This window comes from Ostrinia nubilalis, chromosome 27, assembly GCF_963855985.1.
Source record: "Ostrinia nubilalis chromosome 27, ilOstNubi1.1, whole genome shotgun sequence".
In the NCBI taxonomy this organism is placed as follows: Eukaryota; Metazoa; Arthropoda; class Insecta; order Lepidoptera; family Crambidae; genus Ostrinia; species Ostrinia nubilalis.
Genome location: NC_087114.1, coordinates 4,285,196 through 4,311,128, shown reverse-complemented (window position 1 = coordinate 4,311,128; position 25,933 = coordinate 4,285,196). Strand labels below are relative to the sequence as shown.

At 36.8% G+C, this 25,933-nt stretch overlaps 1 protein-coding gene across 2 annotated transcripts in view; it reads right to left on the bottom strand.

The window, feature by feature from the left end:
• LOC135085011 (homeotic protein distal-less) overlaps positions 1 to 25,933 on the bottom strand; it is a 131,404-nt gene that overhangs the window by 65,589 nt on the left and 39,882 nt on the right. For both annotated transcript variants that reach the window (XM_063979786.1, XM_063979785.1), the window contains exon 3: positions 19,807 to 19,994. In XM_063979786.1, coding sequence (XP_063835856.1) covers positions 19,807 to 19,994 — 188 coding nt within the window. The remainder of the gene's footprint in view (positions 1 to 19,806; positions 19,995 to 25,933) is intronic.

Sequence of the window (25,933 nt, the reverse complement as noted above, 5' to 3'; positions counted from 1 at the left end):
CCTACTGCATTTAACGTTACTTTATTTTAAGCTCTTGGCCTGCATCTCATTGGACTATTCCCACCACTCGTTCCCACCGCTCCAACTCCTGTGTAGCCAGGATCTACAGCTTGACCGCCAACAACCCAACCAGTGAAGGTCAAGTTTGAAGAAAGTTAAACTGTCATTGGACCCGCAACGAAATTAATCAGAAGAACATAGGAGTTGGAAGTGACCTGCATTCACCTGATGGAAAGTGACGATCAGGCCGAAGGTGGAAGCGATCTTCACCCGAAATCCTCGACCACAGAGGAACTGGCTATCTTACCTTCAACTGCCGGAACACAACAATGCTGTTAACATTGTTGTTATGGCGACAGACTTAATTTTTTGTTACTGTTATTTAATTATTTTTGTTATAGTGACACTAGTTTTTATGCAATTGTTGTAATAGATGCTATTTGGCAATAAAAATTAAAGCTTGAAGTGCTGTCGACTATTAATTAACCAAAAATTTGCATTAAACATAATTTTATGTAAAAACAAGTGACTGATACTATCTGATACTTTCTTGATTATAATTTTTAATTGAAAAAGCATGACTGGCAGTTATGTATAGTAAGCACAGTTAACGGCATATGAACCTTTCACATAGTGTTAGATTCCTCAATGGATGGATCTAAAATGACTTACAATATTTAGGTCAGTATGCCTTAGGATAATCTAATAGCGGTTTTACCGATTTAACATGAAAATCCCATACATATTTCGTCAAAAATCATCGATAAGATAGAAAAAGACATTTTTGTAAGTAGGCTTTTAAAAAGCACGTTTACACGTCCCAGTATTAACCCTACCACTGCTTCGGGACAATAAGTGGGCCAGTGCTGAGAAGCAGCGCAAGAAACTTACGCCCGTATTCACAAACGATGCTTGCTTATGTGAAGCAGCCAATCGAACGCACAGCGTTGAATAGCGCTCTGTGATTGGTTCGAGTGTCACCCTGTGCGTCCACGCGCACTGTGAGACCTCATAGTAATGTTTGTGAATACGGGCGTTAGTCAATAGTTATTATAGCGCGGTAAACTGTAGAAGAAGCCCGGTAGAGCTAAAATAGGGACAAACAAGCGAGATCAAGCGAGAAGCTCAAGACCGAACGAGATGGAGGACTGTTGTGGACGCCCTCTGCCCCATCTAGGGGACATAGGACCATAAGTCAAGTAAGTCAAGGGACATCGTGGAATTTTCCACATTTTTCGTATCCTTTGTCATTCCAAGATCAACAGTATGTGGCCAGCGGACTGAGACGGTTCGCGCCGTTTCCGCTGCACGGCGCCACAGGAGGGGAGGTCGTGAAATTTGTCTCGAGATACAAACGTACTAACACCTCTGTGGGCTTAGATTCACATACATTACTATGAGGTCTCACAGTGCGCGTGGACGCACAAGGTGACACGCGAACCAATCACAGAGCTCTATTCAACGCTGTGCGTTCGATTTGCGCAAGCATCGTTTGTGAATACGGGTGAAAACCTAAGTAAGTAGGTACTAGTCTGACAGCCAACAAGAAAGGGACTAACTTACTTAAGTATCGCTTAAAATTAAATGTGGTTTCCGCAAAATACAGCTGGCTAAGTAGTTGCCATTTTGGTTCTAAGAACTCTCTCTACCAAACTGTGCAATTTTATAAAAGAATAAACGATTTTTCTTTCTTTCTTTTTTGAACTTGGACAAAGCGACATTGGTTGTTACGTTGTTAGTGGTCAAATTCGACTGTTGAATTTTGGAGATCCGAGAGAGAGAATTCACAGTCATTCACCACATACACAGTCGATCATTTAGAACCTCCTCCTTCTTTGAAGCTGGTTAAAAATTGGCTTGATTTTGTGGTATCAATGTACAAATTAAATATAATTCCGTTCTTTAAGTATGTCATCAAGTCCTTTTGATCAAAGTTTTTTGTTGCAAATTCACACTTTTTTTCGGGGAAAAACACCTAATACAACTTCATAATGCAGGTACATTGTTTAGCTGTGTGCCGTCTACCGTTGTACAACCTTTAAGCACTTTATAATAACAAGATGTAATCCCAAATGTTTCACTCAACATTCCCAAAAAACACGATTAAAAACCAATTAAAATCGTCTTAAGACATGTTTTAAAATAACAACACCGTTTGTATCAAAACTACTTACAACAATATGCGAAATTGAATCAAGCAATTTACAACTTTATTACATTTCGATAAAAGTTAGATCGTCCGCATTTTTGAGTGCACTGTGAGAAAAATATGCGAATCAATTGGAACATGCAATTTTGAACTTTAACACTTTCTATTAAAAATCAAGTAAACAGCATTTTGGCACGAGTATTTTTAATTCGCTAAAGCTTGGACTACACTGTAACAAGTGTCAAAATGTTGTAATTTTATAGTTATTAACATAGCCTAGTAGTTAGAGTTAGATTCTGGACCTGGAGGCCCAAGTTCGAATCCCCGTGAGAACACCACGTAGTGTCATTGTAAGCTGATGTCAAACTTAAGTAAATAAATAGAAAAACAATTCCTTGATTGATTTCTATTGTGATTTTTTTATTGATTACCAAATTTTTTAAGTATTTCATGATTTCAGATTGAATCTTTCCTACTTCCTAAATCTACGCAATTTTTTCTGGATAGCAGCTTTGACAGCAGCTGGTTATTTTAAACGTCATAAATGTCATTTGTAATGTGTCCCAAGCCTTACATAAAAAAAGCACTCAGCATTATGAAAATGTTTATGAAGTTGACTAGTGCTGCTAATTTTTATTCGATAAGTAATTATTATTTTAGGGCTTAATCGTACTTATCAATGGACTAAAAGGTTTTTAAGTTCATTTCGTAAAAATGATAACATTGCATGTACTCGTATGTAACTTGCTCCTACACTTTACTATTGTATTTGAAATAGTCAACTGACTAAACGGTTTTGATCTACCTTGTAACTGTGCCAATTTTCATCAAAATCTGTTCAGTAGTTTTGGCGTAACGTCTAGGTGTATAATAGGTACTATGTCCTATTTTGTGTTAAAAACAAATTAAAAATACACAAAATATGATAATAATGTAAGAAATTGTGTAACTAAACTAGGGACAATTTTCAGGTTTTCAGTTATGTTAGTCTTGTGTTCGCACATGGTGACACGAATCAATCACAGAGCTCTACTAAACGCTGTGCGTTCGATTTGCTGCCTCATTTGTAAATACGGGCGTTACTAATTAAAAATTTTAACTTGAGTCATTGAAAAAAAAATTCAACATAATTATCAGTTGATTATGATTTTTTTAAATCTTTTAAAGCCTTTAATGTTAGTTACAAATCCATACTTAAGTTCTTTACAGCATTAACACGTTGTTCCATACTAAGTAAGCGATACGTTAACGATTTCACACATATGCGCAAACGCATAGCATTTTATCTAAACTGCGAAATGCTATTAGTGATTGTCATTATTGTATCCATTTTCATAACATTACTGAATTTTACTAAAAACCTAAAATCAACTCAAATGTGATAGACACAAAGCGCAAATTCATTTGAACGAAAGCGTCACTTCTTTGCCGACAATGAGAAAGAGTTTTATGTAAATCCCCTTTAAGTGTACCGACGATATTGATTTCAAACCTTTCGTCTATTGAAATAGGGTTCACAGTTGATTTGATGACGTGCTATCGCGAATGGAACAAAAAGGTGCGTTTCCATTGACTACTCGACGATTTACCAATAAAAATGTAAATGGGCACATTTTTTACGCGTTATTAATACGTATGACTTGTCAGTTCGGAGTACTCGCTTTTATAAAGTTTTCAATGTATACCGAGTGATTTCACTGAGACAGAAAACAATCATTTGGGCAAAAATTTGGTGTTTTCCACTTTGTAATTAAGTAAGTGACGGCAGAGTAGAATACATTAATTTGTCACCAACCCCTACTCTTCCCGCGGGTGTGTCGTAAGAGGCGACTTAGGGACTACACATCAAACAGAGAACGGGCAGCAGCGCTCTCTGAAAAACATAAATCTTTAAAACTGCGATCTCCAACCCACCTACTTAGAGTGGAGATTATGGCAAAACCCTCTACTATAGTGGAGGAGGCTCATAGTCTAGCAGTGGACTGTAAAGGGCTGTTGATGCTGATGATGATGAATTAAGTAATTCACCCCCTTTTTCTTGTCGTGTCGACAACAAACCTACACAGTGTCAGCCCAAAACTCCGCCACAAGAGTGGCGTTGTCAGTAGCCTTCATTAAATCTTCCTGCGTGCAGTTGTTTGGGCACGCAGGACACATCATGTGCTTCGTCGACTGGGGGATAGAAAACCGCATCATTTGTAAGTATCATCATCATCATCATCTCAGCCATAGGACGTCCACTGCTGAACATAGGCCTCCCCCGCTGCCCAGTTGGTAGCGGCCTGCGTCCAGCGCCCTCCTGCTACCTTTATGATGTCGTGGACCGACGACTTGTATCATTGAATTTTTTTTTTAAAGAAAGATAAGGCAGGTATTTGACCGCAATCACGCAAGCGAAGCTGCGGGCAAAAGCTAGTATGTAAAAAGGCTGTGAATCATAGTCTTAAGGACAACCTCTTAAATAGTTAACATAAAATATCTTGGCTTTAGTATAATTTTACAAAACAAGTTGGTTTCTTTAGCACCGATTAATGTTGCTATTCGTACCCAGAGGATATTTAGCAACCTACGCAGTAACTTTAGTTCTGGCGCTGAATAAATAATTTTACATTGGGTAATGAATAATTAAATATCTAATAACGTAGATGTAAACTACTTATGTATAGAAATAAGGTATTTTCTGAGTAAAATAGCAGGCAGTCAATGAATTAATATCTCGTCCATTGGTTTTAACACATAGCACAAAACGCTTGCTCATGTCATGAGAATAATAATTATTATGACGTCATAGAAGTTTGACATTAGAGATGTATTTTGACGTCAATAGATAATCTTATTATGACAGAAGGAAAAAAAGAAGACTGATGGGAAACAGTCCGTTTAAGTTGTAATCAAAGTCGATTGTAAGATCGTGAAAATCAAGAATTTTCAAGAACTGAACTGTGGCAGGCAAGCAGTAGGCATTAGTTGCTAAAAAGAATTGAATAACAAGCAACCAAAGTAGATAATAGTAATCTGTTTGTACTGAATTTGTACAATGAACCTAGAATTTATCAATAGATTCGTCCGTTTCAGTCAAAGGACGTCACTAAACGATGATAATTTTTAGTTGTTTGAGGGGTGAATTCGCAAAAATATGGTGCTCTTAAAGATGGGTCTAAAATACTATTAGGTTAGACTCTTTGAGTCTAGAATTTCACAAACCTGTTAATTTTACACGCTTCTGTCTCGTTCTTATAAAGCATAACATATTTAGCATAACACAACGCTCTAACAAAACCTAGATGATTCTAAACTTCTTTCACTTAATCCAATAGACGCTATGAATCAGTACAAAACCGAACTATGATTGACTCATAATCGCGAAACAAAATGAGAATTCTCATAAATGAAGTCTGGCAATAGCAATACCAACTAAAAACATCTAAATCCACACAAATAACCGTATTACTAAAGCAGCAAAGTTTAAAATAGATGGATCGTTTGTATCTAACAGCACAAGATGGGTAGATTGAATTTTCCCTTAGCTTGAAGAGGTCGGTTTTTATGGACTTTCCTGCCTACTAAATCATACAGCGAAACGGTGTTGTGACCATGAGTTGCTGGGTAATGAGTACGGAGATAAGCGGCTGATAGTGTCTGATGGTGTGCACCAAGCTGCCAGTATGGTAATTGATGGTGCAAGACTTCAAAAAACATGTATGTAGCTCCAGAACATCGTACTATTCTTTTTAGTGAAAAATAGCACTTACTACAATCACCTATGACCTAAATTTCATTTATATTATAAAGAACGCGCTAATCTTTCGATTTGAAAAATGATTTTAGTGTTGGATAGCCCATTTATTGAGCAAGGCTATAACAATGCAGTGAGGACTTAATCACCTGATGATCATGATGGAGCCAAAGCGGTCTATTCTACTTTGATCACCCAGGTGATTAAAGTGGACTTCTCACCCGTGGATAAGATCACCTGGGTGATCACAGTGGACTTTTCACACGTGGATAAGGTCACCTGGGTGATCAAAGAAGTGGACTTCTCACACGTAGAATAGGTCACCTGGGTGATCACAGTGGCCTTCTCACACGTGGATAAGGTCACCTAGGTGATCAAAGTGGACTTCTCACACGTGGATAAGGTCACCTGGGTGATCGAAGGACACCGAAGTGTCGCTTGGAGTCACTTTGATCATCTGGGTGATCAAATCCAGGTGATCAAAGTGACATAGACCGCCAAAGCAACATCTACAATAATAACTAAACAAGATAATTCTCACAAAACTATCAGCTACAGTTCAATCTCTTCACAACCCAAACTCATGGTGACCGTTCATCCCAGATTACCATACAATGGCCGCCTCACGTCCTTGACTCGTTATCTATCTATCATTCGCCTTCCTATTTTGTGTTAATTCTGTATAAATACTCTTTTGTGTTTACCACTTTGAGAATGTTAGATGTTCGATACGAAAAGTGAAATTGTATTGGATGGGAACGTATTAATCTTGGCTATCTCGGATCGTTTATGACGATGTACAGATATCAAGTCTTATTTGTTTGTAATAAGGTGTTTTTTTGCAACAAAAATGTGAAGTTTGATATGCTTCTTGGATCACATCAGTCATGACAAAATCCAGGCTAAACACAAGGTCTTATTGTGTTTGAAATAAGTACGAATTTAGCACTAAATGAAAATGTCTCGCACTTCTGCGGATGTATAGGATGAGATACGCGATTCAATTTCCACGTATCGGACCAGTTTTTTAATTAATTTGCGCTGGGACTAATTATGTCTGCTAAATTTATGGCTTTCCGGTCATTTTGAGATAGGAAAGTGCTAAAATCTGGTTGAAAAGTTGGGAAAGATAAGCAGCGCAGGATCTGTCGTTGTGGAAAACCTTGGGGGAGGCCTTTGTCCAGCAGTGGACGTCATTTGGCTGGAACGAACGAACGAATGAACGCAACTTTCAGCGTTTATTAATAGTTCTTGCAACTCACGAAGGCGAGTGAGCTTTACTTGTGTGTACGTGTACATGCACATAACGATAGTGTTATGTCTATCAAGACTTTTGAAAAACGAACAGTAGCGAGCCACCACACGTGTAAAACTCACTCGCCTTCGTGAATTGCAACAATTATTGTCTTTTATTCTTTGTTCTACTGTAGATAACATTATAAGTAATTTACTGGAAATTGCCTCTAAGTTCACCCAAATTGCCTCAGTTTCCACTTTCACTGCCACACCCTGTTTTCCATCGATCTACAATGTATCGATCCATCGATCAGAGTCAGGACACGTCACCTCCAGATCGCCGACAAAGTTATAGACAGTATTACGAACGGGATATTACTTAGATATCTTTCTCAGATCATAGAAAGAGAATAGATATGAAGTCGCGCGTAACTACAACGAGAACCAGTGTCCCCACATTTCCCCCACCACAGCTCCCACACACACATTCAACTGTGTAAAAACAAAGCGACTGAGAGTCTACGACAACATGTGCAACCGGCTTAAAAGTGCTGTGATTGGCCAGAAGGCATGCCTTATGGCCAATCAATGGCCGCGTGACGTGACGCACACTTTGAAAACGCTAGTGAGAGAACAAAGATAAAATGGAGTCGACAAGATATCGATACTTTAAATCGCTAGGGGCAAGGCTCGAAACTGATTTCACAAAATGCTTATGTATGAAAACCTTTTTATTATTATACGTTATTATTAACTACTATCACGCATTTACTTTTTAATTATGGCGATCTGCGTACCGCATATGTTTATCAAAAATAATGCCTATATTAGGCTTTCAACTAGCTCTTATAGTAATTACATAGTTGACAGTTACTAATTACTTCTACTGTTATTTTTTTTTGTAAAATCTTATAATCGCAAGTAACACATCATTTTTTTATTTAAAATTACAAAATAGAAGATTATAATTTACTTCTAATTATCGATAATAGGAAACCGCATTAGAACACGAGCACGGCACTATGTTACGACCGGCACATGCGGCCGTACTGTGTATTTTCACACGACAGTGGATATCGGAAGAAATTAAATACATTGCGCAGTAGTTGAGCATGACATAAAGTGGTTGCTAACTAAATCGTCAACGTACAAGTGTGTTAGAATTTTTATCACCACTGATTTCGATATCGCAGTAACTGTTACGGTACTGAATTCGTTCGTAAAAATGTTTAGTTTTTTTTTATTTATAAGCAAAATACCAATGGATTTGCAATACTTACATGTAGTAAATGACTCCATTGTTCCTGTAGTTCTTCGTTTCACTTGTTTTATTGCACGTAACGACGCATTATCCAAAATATCGGAGAACATTTCCTTAGTACGACTGAATCGCGACTAACCTAGCTACGCGGCCGATGTTCGTTTCTGGGCATATCGCGGAGACACGCGCCACGCCCCCGTATCACATCTATTCCCTTCTATGATCTGAGATATCTTTCGAATCAACGATTAGTTCTTTATTGCTCCCGTGGATGCTTCCTTTTCGTAATTTGAATTAAAATAGAACTGATTTATCTTTTTTACTGTTAGTAGAGTTTATTTTTATACACATTGCGGTGCAATGACTTTTACTTTGAGGTCAACGTTTGTTCTCATAATTATAAACCTATGCCTATTTTTCATAATAAAAATTCGCAAAAAGTAAATAAAATTACTGTCATCTGTACTTTATCCACTATTCTATAAAAGCGAAAGGTCACTGACTCACTCACTCATCACGAAATCTCAGAAACTACAAGTGCTAAGGGTCTCAAATTTTTCATGGGGGTTCCTTTTAGATCGCAGGTGCACAATAAGACGGGATTTTGTAAAATTTATCTCCTAAGGGGGTAAAACGGGATCCACGCGTACGAAGTCGTGAGTGGCTGCTAATATAAAATAGAAGTCACAAAAACAAAAATCAATACATCTACAGTCGACACTATGTTGAAATCACTCACTAACATTACGGCTGGACTATAATTTAAAATTTTACACGCCTCATTTCGACGTTAACTGGTAAAAACGATATTTCCAAGTTTGCTATTAAATAAATGGGTCCAATCACAAGTCGCAGAAGGAACACAGCGTTTTCAACACGACATCCTGCTCGACCCGTTTCGTCTAGGGTTTATATAAATTCCAATAACTATATAAATGTATTTAAAATTAGAATACTCGTTATAGTTTCATTTATAGTTGTTGCAATTCACGAAGGCGAGTGAGCTTTACATGTGTGGTGGCTCGCTACTGTTCGTTTTTCAAAAGTTTTGACAGACATTACACTATCGTTATGTGCATGTACACGTACACACACAAGTAAAGCTCACTCGCCTTAGTGAGTTGCAAGAACTATACTTGGTTCTTTGGTTTCACTAAAGGCTGGTTCCCGGAAACCTCCCGTTTTTTGGAAGAACTGTTTTATTGCAGAATCCGTTTAGTAGTATACATGTTTTGATAATATAATCGTTTACAGGAACATCCCGTTTGCAGTGTTCCGCAAAAAACCGTCGATGACACGATAGTACAGTTTTGCGGGATCTGCTTTACTGGATTTCGTAAAACTGGATTGCCGTGAGTCAATAACTACGATTATTATTATTAGGTCATTAATTCTGACACCAGTTTCCTACATCTATTGATACTCCATAGAAAGAATCAAACTCATAAGCTGAGTTTTAACCGTAACAATAACAATAACCGGTGTTTTTTGTATGGAGTTTGACAGTTTTTTGACGTTTGTCAAAGTTAAATTAAGATGGTGCAACTCAGCCTTAAAAGTTTTTTTTATATTCATCACTTCCCTGCTGGGAATCGAATCCATAACCAATGGATTAAGACCTTAATTTTTGTTATACAATAGAAATCGATAACTGTGTATTTTGAATTTTTGACCTGCCTTGTAATAAAAAGTGACGTCACTCATCGTGATTATTATAAAACTATTGCTTGCTTAAGTGAAGCAGCAAATGGAACGCACAACGTTAAATAGAGCTCCGTGATTGGTTCGTGTGTCACCCTGTGCGTCCACGCGCACTGTGAGACCTCATAGTAATGTTTGTGAATACAGGCGTTACTTATACACGTCCCAAGTATAGCTTGCCCTACCACCACTTCGGGACAACATAAAATATGGGCTGGTGCTACATTATGTAATATACATTATGAAAGTGCATTATGTGTTTTAGTTTGATTATTTAATAGCATTAAGTAATTAAAACTTAGTTTAATTATCCAAAACACATTTTGCTACTTAATCGTTAATAAAAAACTAATTTAACCAAATGTCAAATGTATAAAAACCAGATTTTATTAAAAAAAAGTCGTAGAAAATTCTAGTTTAACCACAACTAAAGTAAAAACCGTTATTTATTTATATCTTTATAGCACTTTCGACTTCAAAGAACGCCGCGGTATTAACGAGTGTCTTAATTATTATTAAAATGATACAGATCGAGTTTACTGTTAATTACTGTCTAATATACGAAGGAACTTATTTATCTAGGCAAAGGATACGCCACAAAGATACGTTTTGCGATTAAAACTGTCTCAGGCTTGCGATTTCCTTACCTAGATAACATTAGGGCTGTGTCTTGTGGCAATTTTCTATAATTCATTAACAGTAAATTAGTTTCGATTCCATTTCAGCTAAATTTTACGTATTTGAAAAAAAAATTACAAATGCGACTAGTCGCAAGTCGCAAGTTTGTGGGGTAACGACTAGTTGCAAACTCATTATCAAAGTTAGATATCGGATTAATTAAACCGCTAATTAAGGGTTTAAGTTTAGAACTAAGTTATGTGAAGTTTTTCCAAGTTACAAATGTCGATGCTTTCGTTTTAATTGCTTTTGAGTTCTTCAATCATTAATTAATGCATCATTAATGGGTTAGACTTTTGTAAAAGGGGGAATAGGAAATGCAAAAGGGATTTGAACAAAAGATCATAATAATGTTGACAATAAAAATAAATAAATTGCTTTAGCTCTATTATTTTGTAATAAATCCGCGAGAACCTTAAAAATAAAATAAAAACTAGCACTGGCCGAAAATAAATCCTAAGTATTAAAAAAAACAATGTCGTAGTTAGACATTTTGTTTCACTAAATTCAAAAATAAAAAAAGTTTTTACAAAAGATTGAGATACTGGTTGAAGTTAATAAATTCAAAAAATAGTCGACAACAATGACAGCTTAGTTCCTGTGATTTTGAAAATTAAAATGTGTTCTAAAATTCGTTTTGTTTTTTTCTTTAGTTACTTTCTTTATGGTATCGTTGGTTTACAATACAAACAGCCAGTGCCTTCTATCTTCAGTCTACTTATTATCAAAATATTATCACAATAAGTTTTTCTAAATTTTTAAACATTAGGTAGGTACTAAAATACTCAAGTTACAACCTTCTTCACAATACATGCAACGCTCCAGGCCACCCATACAAATAAAAACACCGGACTTATTTTGCCAGATTCAAAGGAAGTATAAATCCTTGGCTTGCATAGATTTTATTATGATTGCAGAAGCATATCGCTTGAAATATATCTTATTGAATATACCGTCACGCCTACTAGGAGCTGTTTGAGCAAACAAGAAGCTGTACACGCGCAGATAAAAGTCGTAACTGATAACGGTTGCCGTTATTTTTAACGGTATTTTCATTCAGGTATTGCAAATGCATTCAAGTTGACAGTGGAGATATTATTTATTAGACTTATTCCCATTTATATTTTGACTGAAGAAATAATCGAGGTTTTATTAGTATTTTCTGTATGTAATAATTTAAGTACCTACCTACGAGTAATTAATCCATCAAGGGACTTTGTGGCTTGGTATAATGACATCAAATTTTTAAGTTTTGGTGATACCAGTAGGCTGGATAAACTATAAGCTGACTGATATTCTGTAAAATTGGGATTTCTTAGTATTGTTTTTTTACTGGTGAAAGGCTTCAGGACATGATCATTTCAGACGACCCTGGGAGAAATAGTTATTTCAGAATCTCTTTTTCTTTTTAAAGAGCTGGCTATAAAGCGCTTTGAAGACGGCCAGATCATAATTTTCCTGACTATGAAAATGTGACTGTAAGCTGGCAGTGAATTCCAGTCGCTGGTCGCTGTTCGTATTTTAAAGAAGTTAGTTAATTATTTTTAAATCCTACAGCTTTTGTGTGTGATGATACCAGCCCCGGTCGGGTAGTTAAACGTTAACGAGGGACAGGTGGCGCCACACTCGCTAACTGGTCAAATAGGTCGTCCGCCGTCCTTGCAGGTTTTACTTTTAAACCTCTGGTATCGGATTAAGTACTTTTTTAATGGATATTGCATAATACCAAGGCTTGGTTTCGCCATCTTACTTTAACTATTATAAACGTATAAGTCTATCAAATGACAAAAACGCCGGTTATGGTTATAGTTACGGTTAAAGTATGATGGTGTAACTCAGCCTTAAACTAGGGTTCATAACTTCATAATGTTTTATAGTAGGTAGGTTACTTACTTTAAAATAATTTCTCAAATCGAGAATCGAAACAAGGATACATTGAGATATCCAAACATCGAGTAGGTTGAATCACTAATTAAAACTAGGTAAACCACAATTGGAAAATTGTCCCAATCAATCTACGTTTCAGATACATCGTCCATCTCAATTGTTTTAGATAAAGACGACAGAGACAGCAATAATTATCGACAATTGACAATTCCGACTTGACCCAATTTAAAACACTATTCGAATTCTTTTTATTGGTATGAAGTTGTAACAAAATAATACCGTTAAAAATACTTTTTGATAAAAAAGTACTGGCCATTTAATTTTATTATCTTTAACATCGTGTCGTGTGAACTATCCGCATTAATTTGAAATCAAACAATTGAATTTGGAACGTTCGAATCGACAGCCGTCAATGGCTGAAAAGGCGCGAACCACAAAAAAAGAACGCAGAAGCCATGCCACTTTAACGGAAGCCGTTCTTTTTTTGAATATCGAATCTTTTTTAGGACAATTGTTTTTAAATTGCAAGTCATGGCAATTGACGAGCGCCCATTGGCCGCGGAGTGGTGTTTGACAGCCAATCGCGGGCGGGTGTTTGAAATCGGAAAGTCACGTTTCTTAACGTCTGAATAGGTGACTGAGCGTTTTGGCGGTAGCGCTATTGGTTCGGCTTCTATTTTATGTATCTAACTGCAGTTATGAAAGAAAAAAACAGTAGTCTGCCTATTAGACTACGGCGTATTAATTTTAATTGTCATAGTACTCTAACTTGGGAAACTACCATGACTACGGCATGGTAGTTTCCCAAGACTCACTTGAAAAAATTCGTTTTCGTGTTCCAAGGCAAAGTTCTCGCTATCTCTGTAGAGACCTCTTTCACATCCCTTTGTGCAAAACTAAGTTAGGCCAAAACTCGCCACTTAACCGGTTGTGTGCAACGTATAATAAAGCGGTGGCTGGCAACCCAGACACAGACACCGGTCTTGACGTTTTCGGTGACAGCCTCCCTAAATTTAAGTCAAAACTCAAGCCTGTATTCGGAACGACTTAGGCACCGAACAAAATTAACAATTACTAAATCCTTTATATTGTTCGGTGCTTAAACTCTAGACTCTATTCAATTGATTTTTGTTTTTACTAGTTTATAATTACCCTAACGTTGCAAAAAGAAATGCTGTGTATACCTGTAATTGAGGTCATATACGTATCATGTGTTAAACCATGTTAAAATGTATGAACTGTATTATGTATGTGACTTTGTTGGTGTACCTAATAAATAAATAAATAAATAAATAAATAAACTTTCGGTTAGTGTAACTTATTTCAAAGACGCAAAAGTTACAAAATTTACAACGAATTTAGATTAGATCCTAAGAAAGCCCCTAAAACTAGAGATGACTCAGATGTTGAGTTATTTCCTGTTAAGATTCCATGCGTTACAAGATTTAAAAAAATATCGAAAAACCACAAAACTACAACAACAGCTTTAGATTTGCCACGGTTTTCATATCTCTGATTAATCAATTTATGGTTTGGCGGTTTTAATCTATTTTTCCTGATCAAAAAACTCTTAATCGTGTCTTTATGTCATTGCCAGCAAAAAAAATTGGGAAATTCAAGTTTTTATGCCTTTGCCTAAAATGTCGTAATCATTAATTTTTAATATCCAACCATAAACACATTTATTCCATAGCGTACCAAAACTGGCACACGGACCGTGTCATAGTTTCCCACAAAAATTCTCCGTACGATCCGACACGCCTCTTTCGTTTCGTAATAATTAAAGAAACCTAATCAACGCTTGAAATTATATTTACCGTGGCCGGATTGCTTTAAAACAGTTTTTTCCTTTTTATTTTTTAAGTTTTGAAGTTCACAAACCTCTTTAGGAAATAAAAAGTAGGTAGGTACTGGCAACGTTATAAAATTAGTGTATTTTTAATCTAGGCCAGCTTTTTGAAATCGACGAGTTCCATGACTCGAACGTCAATTTTCGAATTTGAAATTCGAATGACTTCTTCGTAATTATCTGTACTGGCACAAATCATAGACAAGCAAGTCCGATTCTTATATCGAAAAGCAAAACTAAAGCCCCACGCAAGGAGGTAAAAAACCTCATTTGATGACCAGCCGACAGCATGATGGATGGCGCTACCGGTTCGAATCAGAACCTGTGACGAATGTATTAGGTATGGGAGTGCGATGACGAAATGCGTTTTTTTTTCCACGCAAAGGAGTTGTGACTTATGACGCTCAATTTATTTTATGTCGTTCTGTGCGTAAGGTGGGAGCTGGACACAGTGGACAGATTAAATAAATTCTTTTTTTTTACACAAAACAGGAAATCAGCCAGTTTTTTTAGACGTAGAGTATCAAAACTTTTTGAATATTAGTTCAAAAGCTAGTTATTTGGGAAACTCATGCTAATTTGTGAACAATTAGTTAGTAGAAAGAGGAAAAAAAGCTGTAATGGTCTTTTACACCGTGCATTATCTAATTAGACATGAAATGAATGTGTACTATGAATGAAGCTGACATTTCAGGGGTAGTCAGCAAGAACAAGCTAACAAAGTAATGCAAAATCCCAATCGCATAATCGTAAGCTGGGCTCAATCAATCATGAAGCGAGACAAAAAACATAATCCACCTGACCTTAAGAGTTAGAACGAGAAAAAAAACATCGAGCGCAACGCTAGAGAAAACAATAGATCATAAACAGCACCTAAGACAAATGCTTTGATTTATTAACTGTCGCAAAAAGGTATTACGCAATGCAAAAACAACTTAAAGTCAACACAGTAGAGTTGGCATTGGTGCGGGTAGTTACAAAGTCTTAATCGAGTTCTAGGTAGCATGTTGGTAGAGTTTTTGTTAGGAACAGCCCGGAATCGTATGGGGTTCTATTCCGCTTTTTTAGATAGAACGTAGAATCGAATCGAGACACGGTTGGTGGCGTAGTGATGTTTTATTTCAATTTGTCGTAGCAAAATATCGATAAAAGTCATGTAAAAATGTCGTAAGTAACATTTTTTTTTTGTCATTTACGGCATTTTTACTTAAAAAATTAGTTGATTTTTTTTGTTTGTGTGCAGTGTATTTAACTGTCTCTACAGTATTCTGCACTTAATGCAAATACAGAATATTTTATTAAAAAGATATCCATTTCAATAAATGTTACAACCAGTCAATTATTAAAAAAAGTGATTAAATGTAATTTCACACTGCAAAAACTAATACAGCGCATAACATTACAACTGTATAATATTATACATCATATTAGCTGTATTCAAATTACAATCATAATGTAGTAAACATAATTCTTTCGACTAATAAAGTTGTATCATTAAGTCCAATCTGCATGCGTTTCGTTTTACATAATTATGAAAATTAATACCATTTAGCGTACTTAATTGGGATTATTAGCTATCTACACTCACGATAATAACTTCGATTTGCTACTGATACTAATTGGTGGATCAATAATATTATTGTTGAGCTAAATGGACCCTTTTTGAACATTATAGCAAACTATTGCTGTCAGAATTATACTTTGAAAAAGAAACTTAGTTCATACAGTGTTGTCAGTGGTGGCTATTAGAATTATTTTACGAAATGTAGAGAGGCAAGAGGTTTATTTAAAAAAATACCCAGTTATTTGATAATCACTGCTAGCTAACCTATAAGCATTGCAAGCCTCTGAGTGCAATGACCGATGCTTGGAAAAGTCTTAAATCTACCTGATCGAATTTTAATATTTATAATACAAACGCCTGTCCATAATAACAAGAGTATTTTTTAATAACGTCAATTAGTATAAATTACTTAATAATGTAAAATAAGTAGGTAATATCGATAAAATTATCGACACAGTAGCAGCACTAGCAAATATCGATGCGGGCTCATCAAAGTGCGGCTCACAGACAATAACTGAGAAATATTAAATTATAATAAAATTAACTCTACCTTACTTTTTATACCGTTACCGATTCACGAGTAACGCAACGTTGGATGCGGCAATACATCATTTTGTAATTCGTAATTCGAGTTTAAACAAATAATGATAATGTAATATAAATAATTATTTACGAAATTATACTTTGAAGGTTTGTTTTGGGAAAATATGGGTTTGCAATCTGCTACAAGAACGAATTAATTCTAATACTCAAAAAAAGTAGAGCTGAGTAGCATCACCTTACATTTAGAACTTTAAGCGTAACTTTAACTTTAACCGATGTGTTTGTATGGATTTTGATAGAATTTTGACGTTTGTTAAAGTTAAAGTAAGATGGTAATCCAGGGGTAAGTGTTTTCATCAATCATGTAGTCCTAGAAGATTAATATAGAGATTTTTTTTTATAAGAACCTCATGCATGAGATCTTTTGGTTTATTCTAAAATTTATCAACGACACGCGTTTCAAAAATCAAAAGCACGAAAAGTCATTGCCCTAAAAAAAGAAAACCAATGCTACCAACATATACCGCATCCAGCTTCAACGCTCGCCTCCCACGGAACCACTTCGAACATGATCAGTACATACAACGATTATTCATTCTGCACGGCGACACATGACGAATCAATCGGACGCGAGTCCGATTGGACGTATCCGAACGTGTGTGCTTGGCGGGAGACGCCATGACAGTTTCGTTGTCTATGCCCATTATGAGCTAATGGTAATTCGAATTTGGAAGCTTGTGTTTTGTGTTTGAAAATTTGAAAAAAGAACCTTTCGAAATCTTTAAGCGAGGTTTAGACTAGAAATAAAACTAGCAGAAGTTGTCTTATCACAGCTAGTGGTAAACAGCTTGCGGAAGTCAACTTCTGCAAGTTTTATTGCTAGTCTAAACCTCGCTTTAGTGAGGTAAACACAGTAAAAAGCAACCAAGTACCTACTACTTTTTCCTGTTACTAAAACGCTTTTCAGTAAAGAGACCTCAATATGATATACAAGTGCGAGTCGGACTCGCGCACCGAGGGTTCCGTAAAAACCTGCAAGGTTTACAAAGTTCGTTCATTACGACAATCGAGTCATAACTATGGTATTTTTATTGCAAAATGAAATTCATAACATTACAATGGGGAAAGATGGAGGAGCATAAATTTAAGACAAAGATCTCTTTTTTTTTTTTTTCACGGGTTAAAGGCAATTAGATCTAAGTATTTGATATGAATTTCAACTTGATAGCTCTACGCGTTCATGAGGAAAAAAGTATTAAGTTTATATTTATTAAAAAATATATATTTTGTAAAGTAACTAAAAATTTAAGGTTTTCGGAATTTTTCCTTTATGTGTGCTATAAAACGTTGCTTCATGCCAAATTTCAAGATTCTAGGTCGACTGGAAGTACCCTTTAGGTTTTGATTCCCTTGCGAGTACTTGCGAGTTTCAAAATATGCAGCTTAAATTGCTGTTTCTTTTGATTGCGTTGACATAGAAGTTTGATTTTGTTACAGCTTAAAGGTATTATAGACCTGAGTATTTGGTATGAATTTCAATTTAATACCTCTACGCGTTTATGAGGAAATGGGTAGTAAGTTTAAAATTATTAAAAAAATATATATTATGTGATGTAACTAAAAATTTATGGTTTTCGTATTTTTTCCTTTATCTATGCTATAAGACGTTGCTTCGTACCAAATTTCAAGATTCTGAGTTCACGGGAAGCACCCTGTAGGTTTTGATTCCCTTGCAAGTGTCAAAAATTTGCGGCATAAACGGCTGTATCTTTTGATTGCGTTGGCTTAGAAGTTTGATTTTTTCACAGCTTCAAGGGACAGTAGACCTGAGTAATTGATATAAATTTCAGCTTCATACCTCCACGCGTTCCTGAGAAAAAGGGTCTTGACAGACGGACGGACGGACAGACGGACAACAAAGTGATCCTATAAGGGTTCCGTTTTTTCCTTTTGAGGTACGGAACCCTAAAAATAAGTAAGACATTTTAGTATCAGTCTATTCATTAGTAGGGCATCCTGGTCAGTTCTTACTCAATAATTAGACATAGACAGACACCTATATTAATAATGGACTTGTCTAAATCTGGACTGAGTAAAAAACAACAAAGCATTATCGACCCACCGTAAGTAGAACACTTTTTTCCTTACGAAATATTTAAAAAAAGACAGCCACACCGCTTATCCGCACATAGCAATTATGTCACAAACCTAACAATTAAACCACATATGTGTGCCGGCTTTATTTTTTATCTTTCCAATCTCTACCGTCTAAAATTAGACTTTATCTTGTGCTTTTAAAACACAAATTCCGTCACCACAATCGACAGCAGACCCAGATTATCAAACGTATAATTAAAAAGTTATTTTTTTCCGTTGTCACTACTGCTTCTTGAAATTTTAGTCTATGGTTTTGATGAATCGATTTTTAGTGAGGGGGAAATGTCGTTTTCGTAATGGCGGACGTGAATAATGATGAAATATTTCAATTATTTTTGCGGTTGAGGTATGCTACGTATCGTATGAGTGATAAGGCGAATTCCTTTTTTTGCGGGTAAAGCAAACGCAACGGTAAAGTGGTTAGCAGCTTGGGGGAATGTCTGATGCATTGTATCCTTGAGGTAGACACGTTTAGCTACAATATTTTGAATAATCTTGTCTAATTATAGCTCTTGAGTATTGTATAGGTTTGGTACTAAGACAGAAACGCATCCGTAATATTGCAATAGAAGCTACCCAAGTAGCTACTCCTGTATGAAGCGACATATAAATAGAAATCTACACTCAAAAATAGGTAAAAGAATTGAAATTCAACCAATTACAGACCTATGCTCGGTTTCTGAATTGAAATTCTTAGCTTGAGCGTGATCATCCTGAAAAGGTCACACATTATGGTAAAGAATGAGCAAGCTCAAGCTTAAAATCTCAAACCAGAAATCGGGTCCTAATGAGGGCTATCGTTTTTATATTTAACAGTTGGCATCACTGGCGATTCACATGTCTCTACTCCACAGCTGCGCCATCTGGGTGAGTGCAAATGCGATAGTCCTCCTACCGCTTCAGCGCTCACCAGTTGGTATCACAGCAAGCGACAGTGTCCTTACTCTACAATGGCGACAACTGATAAACCCTCATTTCTTTATAGGTATTTTTAGTGATTGCTAAAGATTTTTGCTCAATTAATCATAATGAAAGTTCAACTTACCTGAGTCTGCGTCAGCCCCAAGCTAGCCGCTAACTCGGCCCTCTCTGGGAGGGCGAGGTACTGTGTCCTCTGGAACCGCCTGTTGAGCTGCTGAAGCTGGAGGCTGGAGTATATCGTGCGGGGCTTCCGCATCTTCTTGCCCTTGCCGTTCACTCGGAGCCCGGGGTCGTCGGAGAGGCCGCATTTTTCTGGAAGAGGGTAGCAGGTTAGCTTGACTGGTTTAAGAGGGAAGGACAGTAGCAAGACTTACAGAAGTTTACATAATGGTGATAAATGGTGGTTTATGGATGCCGTAAACATTGAGTAGTATTGACTAAGGGTCAACCGATATTGTTACATTCGATCACCGGGAATTATTTCAAGTTGACAGCTAAGATTAGTAAATTAAACTATAAATTACCATCTCAAAGAATTGCTATGAATGCAAACAAAATGTACAGGACAGCTCAGTTCTATTTTGTGTCACTGCACTATTGATCCTGTTATTTAAAGTTGTTCACAAATCGTAAGTAAAAAATGTGGCTTCCTGAAAAATTTTTGCTTCCGCTTTAAATACGTAACCCTGTATAAATCATGAAGCCGATTTAAATTTAAAAATTGGGAGAGATGTTAAAGCGTTGGAACGCAAATCGTTTTTATGTAAGACATACCAAACCTAACGTGAACCAGGAATTCTTTAAGTTACCAGATTCTATTACGGACTCCATGACAAGGTTTTGTGATTAACTGATTTGAAAATAAGCCCTAGTCCCATCACTATTTTCGCACAACGGCTTAGGTTTTGCTATATTGTTAGATTTGATGCTTTATGTCACATTTGTTGCGATATAATCTGCTGGTACGTAATAAATTCGTTGCAAGAAGTCACGACGGATCGTGATTCCAATTATATGCAACCTTGATAAGTCAAACTCTATCGCAAACATTCTTGTCTATGACCGAATTCCGAATTTAAATTTAAAAAGTTCCGCAGCAGTACCAACCCGAAAATTTAAAGTCGACCACGTTCGGAAACCACACCCCGCGATAAATCAACAAACACAAAACGTAAGTAATAAATCCACAATATAAATATTCAAGCCATACGATGCTTGTGAAGGCTCTCCATCCATTTTGTAAAATATATGAAAGCGACTTGCTACTTGATAATAGTCAGTGGTAACTTGTAATTAGGGGTCTTATATCGCAACTTCGGATCGGAGCCGACACCCGCTTTTGGCGGCGAGGTGAGGTATCCGAACGTGCACGTTTTTGAATTTCGAACGCGTGTCTTGTTTGTTTTTATGGCGTTCTGAAATCTTGGAAATTTTATCTTGGTGCCTTTTTTTATAAATGGCCAGATACAACTTTTTTCCGATCACCCTTTTGTTAAGATCGGCGGTGATCATGTCGTGACAGAATGATGTCTTCTTGTCTTTTTTAAATGGACATCACCAATTATCTGATGTTGGGTAAACAGAATTACTCAAAATAACGAAGATATAAACTTTTACAGAACATTTACAGATGTCACGAATGATTTTATAATTAAGTTATAGTATTGGTCATTGTATCTAGTACACAAATTCAAATAAAGAACGAATTAGGACTTTTTTGTACAAAAATGGCGCGCTTTTTTCCCGCCATTTCGATATGTCACTTCTGACACTTTACTTCTTAATTCCACAGAATACGAAATGCAAATGCATGCTATGCATCCTTTCCGCCACAAATCTAGATATGCAAAACCTAACGTGGGTCTCATTTATCAAAATGCAGTTATGTAAGGAATAATGAGCGTATTTGTTTTGGTTAGGCGAACCGGCAATTAAAAACGGTGTGAAACTTTTTGTTTATGTGTTGGTAACAGTCCTTAGGATTAGAAACTCTTTGATTAATTTGAGGATGCATGTTTTTTTTTTATTTTGGCGACCTTTTTTTCATGCAACTTTTGACTCTACATTGGATTGGTTTACTTTTAAATTGTTCTCCTTTGATCTCAAACAGAATCTAACGTCCGTATTGACAAACATTACTATGAGGTATCACAGTGCGCGTAGACGCACAGGGTCACACACGAACCAATCACAGAGAATCAATCACGAAACAGCACGCTGTGCGTTCGATTTGCTGCTTCACTTAAGCAAGCATCGTTTGTGAATACGGACGTAAGAGATTTGATAGATCACAGGTTGGTAGAGTTCATAAAATAGGTTATTTCAGCAACAGCTAGGAACATTATCGTCTGTCCATCGGGCAGGCGATTGAAAAACTTGATTTCACTACATTTTTTGCATTCTTGGTTGAATTACATTAAATTCCGGCTAGTTTTACAAATTTTCGATTCCTTTGGAGTCATATTTCTCGAACAAATACCTATATCAGTCAGAAAGTCTCCGAAAATCAGCTTGTATTTATTTATTGGTTAGATTTTATCCTTTATTTGTTAGATATCACTAATGTATAGCTGTTTGATAACTGTCTGTAACTCTATCTAGCGTTTAACTTAACCAAACGTAGTTTCCACATCCAAAACCACGTCTCGTCAAACCTTCCCATGCAAATGTAGAGACGTACATTTTATATATATATAAAAGCTAACGCGATGTCGGCGTCCCGTCAGACAGACACACAAAACAATGCCCAGGGCCTCGAGGTAGACACACCCACGATAGTGATGTGCCACAGTGGATAGTGATGTGAGGAGTAGTTGGTATATCGATATTATAGTTTTTCCAAAGTTGTCTTAAAAAGTAAGTCTTTAGTCTTAGAAAACTTTTTTTATTATGTGACAGGAGGCAAACGAGCAGACGGATCACCTAATGGTAAGTGATTACCGTCGCCCATAACCATTAGGTAAGGTCTAATCGTTGCAGAAATTCTTAAGACTTCGATATGTCCAAAAAGTCTTCAGAATCTGTAAAGATTTTATAGTAGCTAGGACTTTGTTTTTCAGTATTTTTATAAGTCCTTTCATGTAAGACTATTTAAGTTTCCAAATTAAAAAATAAAGATTTTTCGTCTTTTATCGTATGGGATGTCTTCTACTTCTCATTGAGGGTGTCACAACTGAGGTCATCATAACCCTGATGTCACACTTCAAGATATGCCATAAGCAACTGACACGGCACAATGTCATCCGAAGTACGCAAATATATTCATTTTATTGTACTACAAATTGGTTATTAATTTTGCTGTAAAAATATTAAATATAATAACAATTTTATTGAACAATATCAATTACTTCTACTTAATTTCATAACGTAAGTTGTCAGCGTTGTAATAATAAGTAATTTATTATAATAATTGCAAAACAGTAGATTGTTTCAACAGAACAGTTTCAAATGAATTATTTTTATTGTTTCTTTGAATTGTTTTTGTACTTCTTTGTATTTTTTTATTATGGTGACAGGCAAGCTAATTGGGACGTATAAAAGTGCATTGAAAAGGTCCTACATCATCATTTCAGCCATAGGACGTCCACTGCTGAACATAGGCCTCCCCCAATGACTTCCACATCGCACGGTTGGTAGCGGCCTGCATCCAGCGCCTTCCTGCTACCTTTATGAGCTCAGTCCACTTTATGGATGGATGTAGCAGTTGTTACTGATTTTTTTTAAGCAGAACAAGGCAGGTAATTGACCGAAATTGTGCCTGATGTTAAGTGAGATTTGAGATGCAGTCTAGGATGGTACATATCTTACGGCACATTTTCCTTTATGGAAGAGGAAAAAAAATGTATTCTTTTCACAGTTTCTTAATTTTTTTTTTCATTTTACTTTAAATTTCTCTTTCAAAAAACACATTTTAGTGTTTAACTTCGATGTTTTTTACAAAGTAGAGCCTCCATCCATCCGAGCCCGCCCCTGCGCCGCCTACCGAAAACCCAGCTCGTTGCCAACCAAAAAACAATAACGTTTTTCACCTTCACCGATGGCCTTACCCTGGGGCAGTGCAGACTAGCGACTACTTGAACGTTGGGAAGGAATATTTATTAATTTTGGACGACACACGACTAAAGGACGTCGAAAAATCAACCCGGAAAGGGATCGGAACAGTATCAACTCGAGGCGGTCAGTATTCTTTGTATGAAACTCCATACTGCAACGCACACTTAGGCCCAGAACAGACGGTGAAACGAAACTGCAACTGCTAGTTACTTTTGAGTTGCATCTAAGTTTCTGCGATAGCGTTCGTTGAGAGACCACACATGACGCGACCAGTTTGAAACTCTCAGTTTCAGTTTCATTCATCAGAATCATCAGAAAGTTGCAGTTTCGTTGCAGTTGCGTTTCACCGTCTGTTCTGGGCCTTATCCGCACTGTAACGTAAACGCCTCGCCTCGCGGTTGACAGCGCGCGAAAGACGATGACAGCTCGCGAAAGGCGATACGGTGTTGATACCTTTCCGAGTTGACAAGTCTGCTATGAGCTTAAAGATATGGTACAGGAAGTGACGTCATCGTGAGGTTACTATAGTCTCCAATGCAGGAGCAAAACCGTTTGGTGTCGAAATAGATGATAAGATACCATACGGTTACAATGGCAGATGACAAAAAACAGAACAATAATAATTATGATACATCATCAACAGGTCATTTAGTCTCCACTGCAGGAGCACGATCCTCTCTAATTTACAAAAGCAAATGGAGGACTGGCATACACTTCCTACGCAGGGTTGGGGAAACGGGACTATTCCCACCTCTTGTTCCCACCGCTGCAACTCCTGTGTAGCCAGGATCTACAGCTTGACCGCCAATAAAACCCAACCAGTGAAGGTAAGGTCGGTTTTGTAGGTGGTAGGGCTTATTCTAAGTCCTCCTGGCTAGCCACCACCATCTTAGCTAAGTATGTGGCTATAACAACAAAATTAACAGCATTGTTATGTTCCGGCAGTTAGAAGTAAGAAAGCCAGTTCCTCTGTGGTTGAGGATTCCGGGTGAAGCTCGCTTCCACCTTCGGCCTGATCCATCACATTCCAGGTGAGATGCAAGTGAAGAGCTTCTTCGTTGTAGATAAAAATTATTGTTATCACGGACATTATCACCCGTATTCAAATCGATGTTTGCTTAAGTGAAGCAGCAAATTGAACGCACAGCGTTGATTAAAGCTCTGTGATTGGTTCGTGTGTGCCACTTCGCCGCTCAAGTATTGTCTATGAATAGGTTTTTGGGGCCCTGTGCGTGCACGCCCTGAGAGCTCATGGTAATGTTTGTGAAAACGTTGGTCTGTACAACCCCCAAAGAACTTAGGGATAAAAGCCGTTTGATTTGAATAAAAAAATGATCATCATGTCGACAGCCCACAAAAGTCGCATGGGAATGAAATTATGGGGTTTAATTGCTTTCTCTCTTAAACCTTATTAAGTTTACATTAATTTTAGAGATTTTAAAACTTAAATAGTTAATTAGTTCTGAAGTTGACACCATTTAGAACTTGTTCTCACGAAGACATCCCGTTTTTTGCAGGTTCCCGCTTATTAGTATACGCGTTTTAAAATTAAAGTTCACACGAACATCCCGTTTGTAGGGTCCCGCAAAAAACCGATCCGTTCGATTTTTAACTCTAATTTGAAACTTACAACAGAAGTTTGTTCACACAACAGTCAGTAATACAGTATCCAGCAATGCAGGATCCTGCAAAACTGGATTGTTAAGGAAGCGAGCCCTTATTAGTAGTTTCAACACACAGAATTTCTGAAACTCTTTAAGATGTAGTTTGCAATTACCTATAAAATGTGATTTTTGTGACGTCATTGATTTCTATCAATGTACATGACCTATGGAGGACCCCTTTTGACAGCTCATAAAAATATGTCAATTGATTGGTTTTATCAACTACCCTATTATTATGTATTTAAACTAAACACTTTGTACTCTGATACAAAGGTTCATAATTAATACAATTTTGTTGCATTAAAACTGCACCTATTAACTAAATAAGACCTGCCATATGACAAAAACATTATTAAACTCATTTTTCCAGGAAAAAGTTATCTTCTGATGTCGAATCTGTAACAGGAATCGAACCAACATCCTGGCTCCAAATAAACCACCAAGCGCGGGCATAGAGTAAAAAATGACTCGTAGAGTGAGGGGGTGTGGTTGAATCCTTTTGGCTAATCTGGCCAGATCTTACTCCAGGACAGT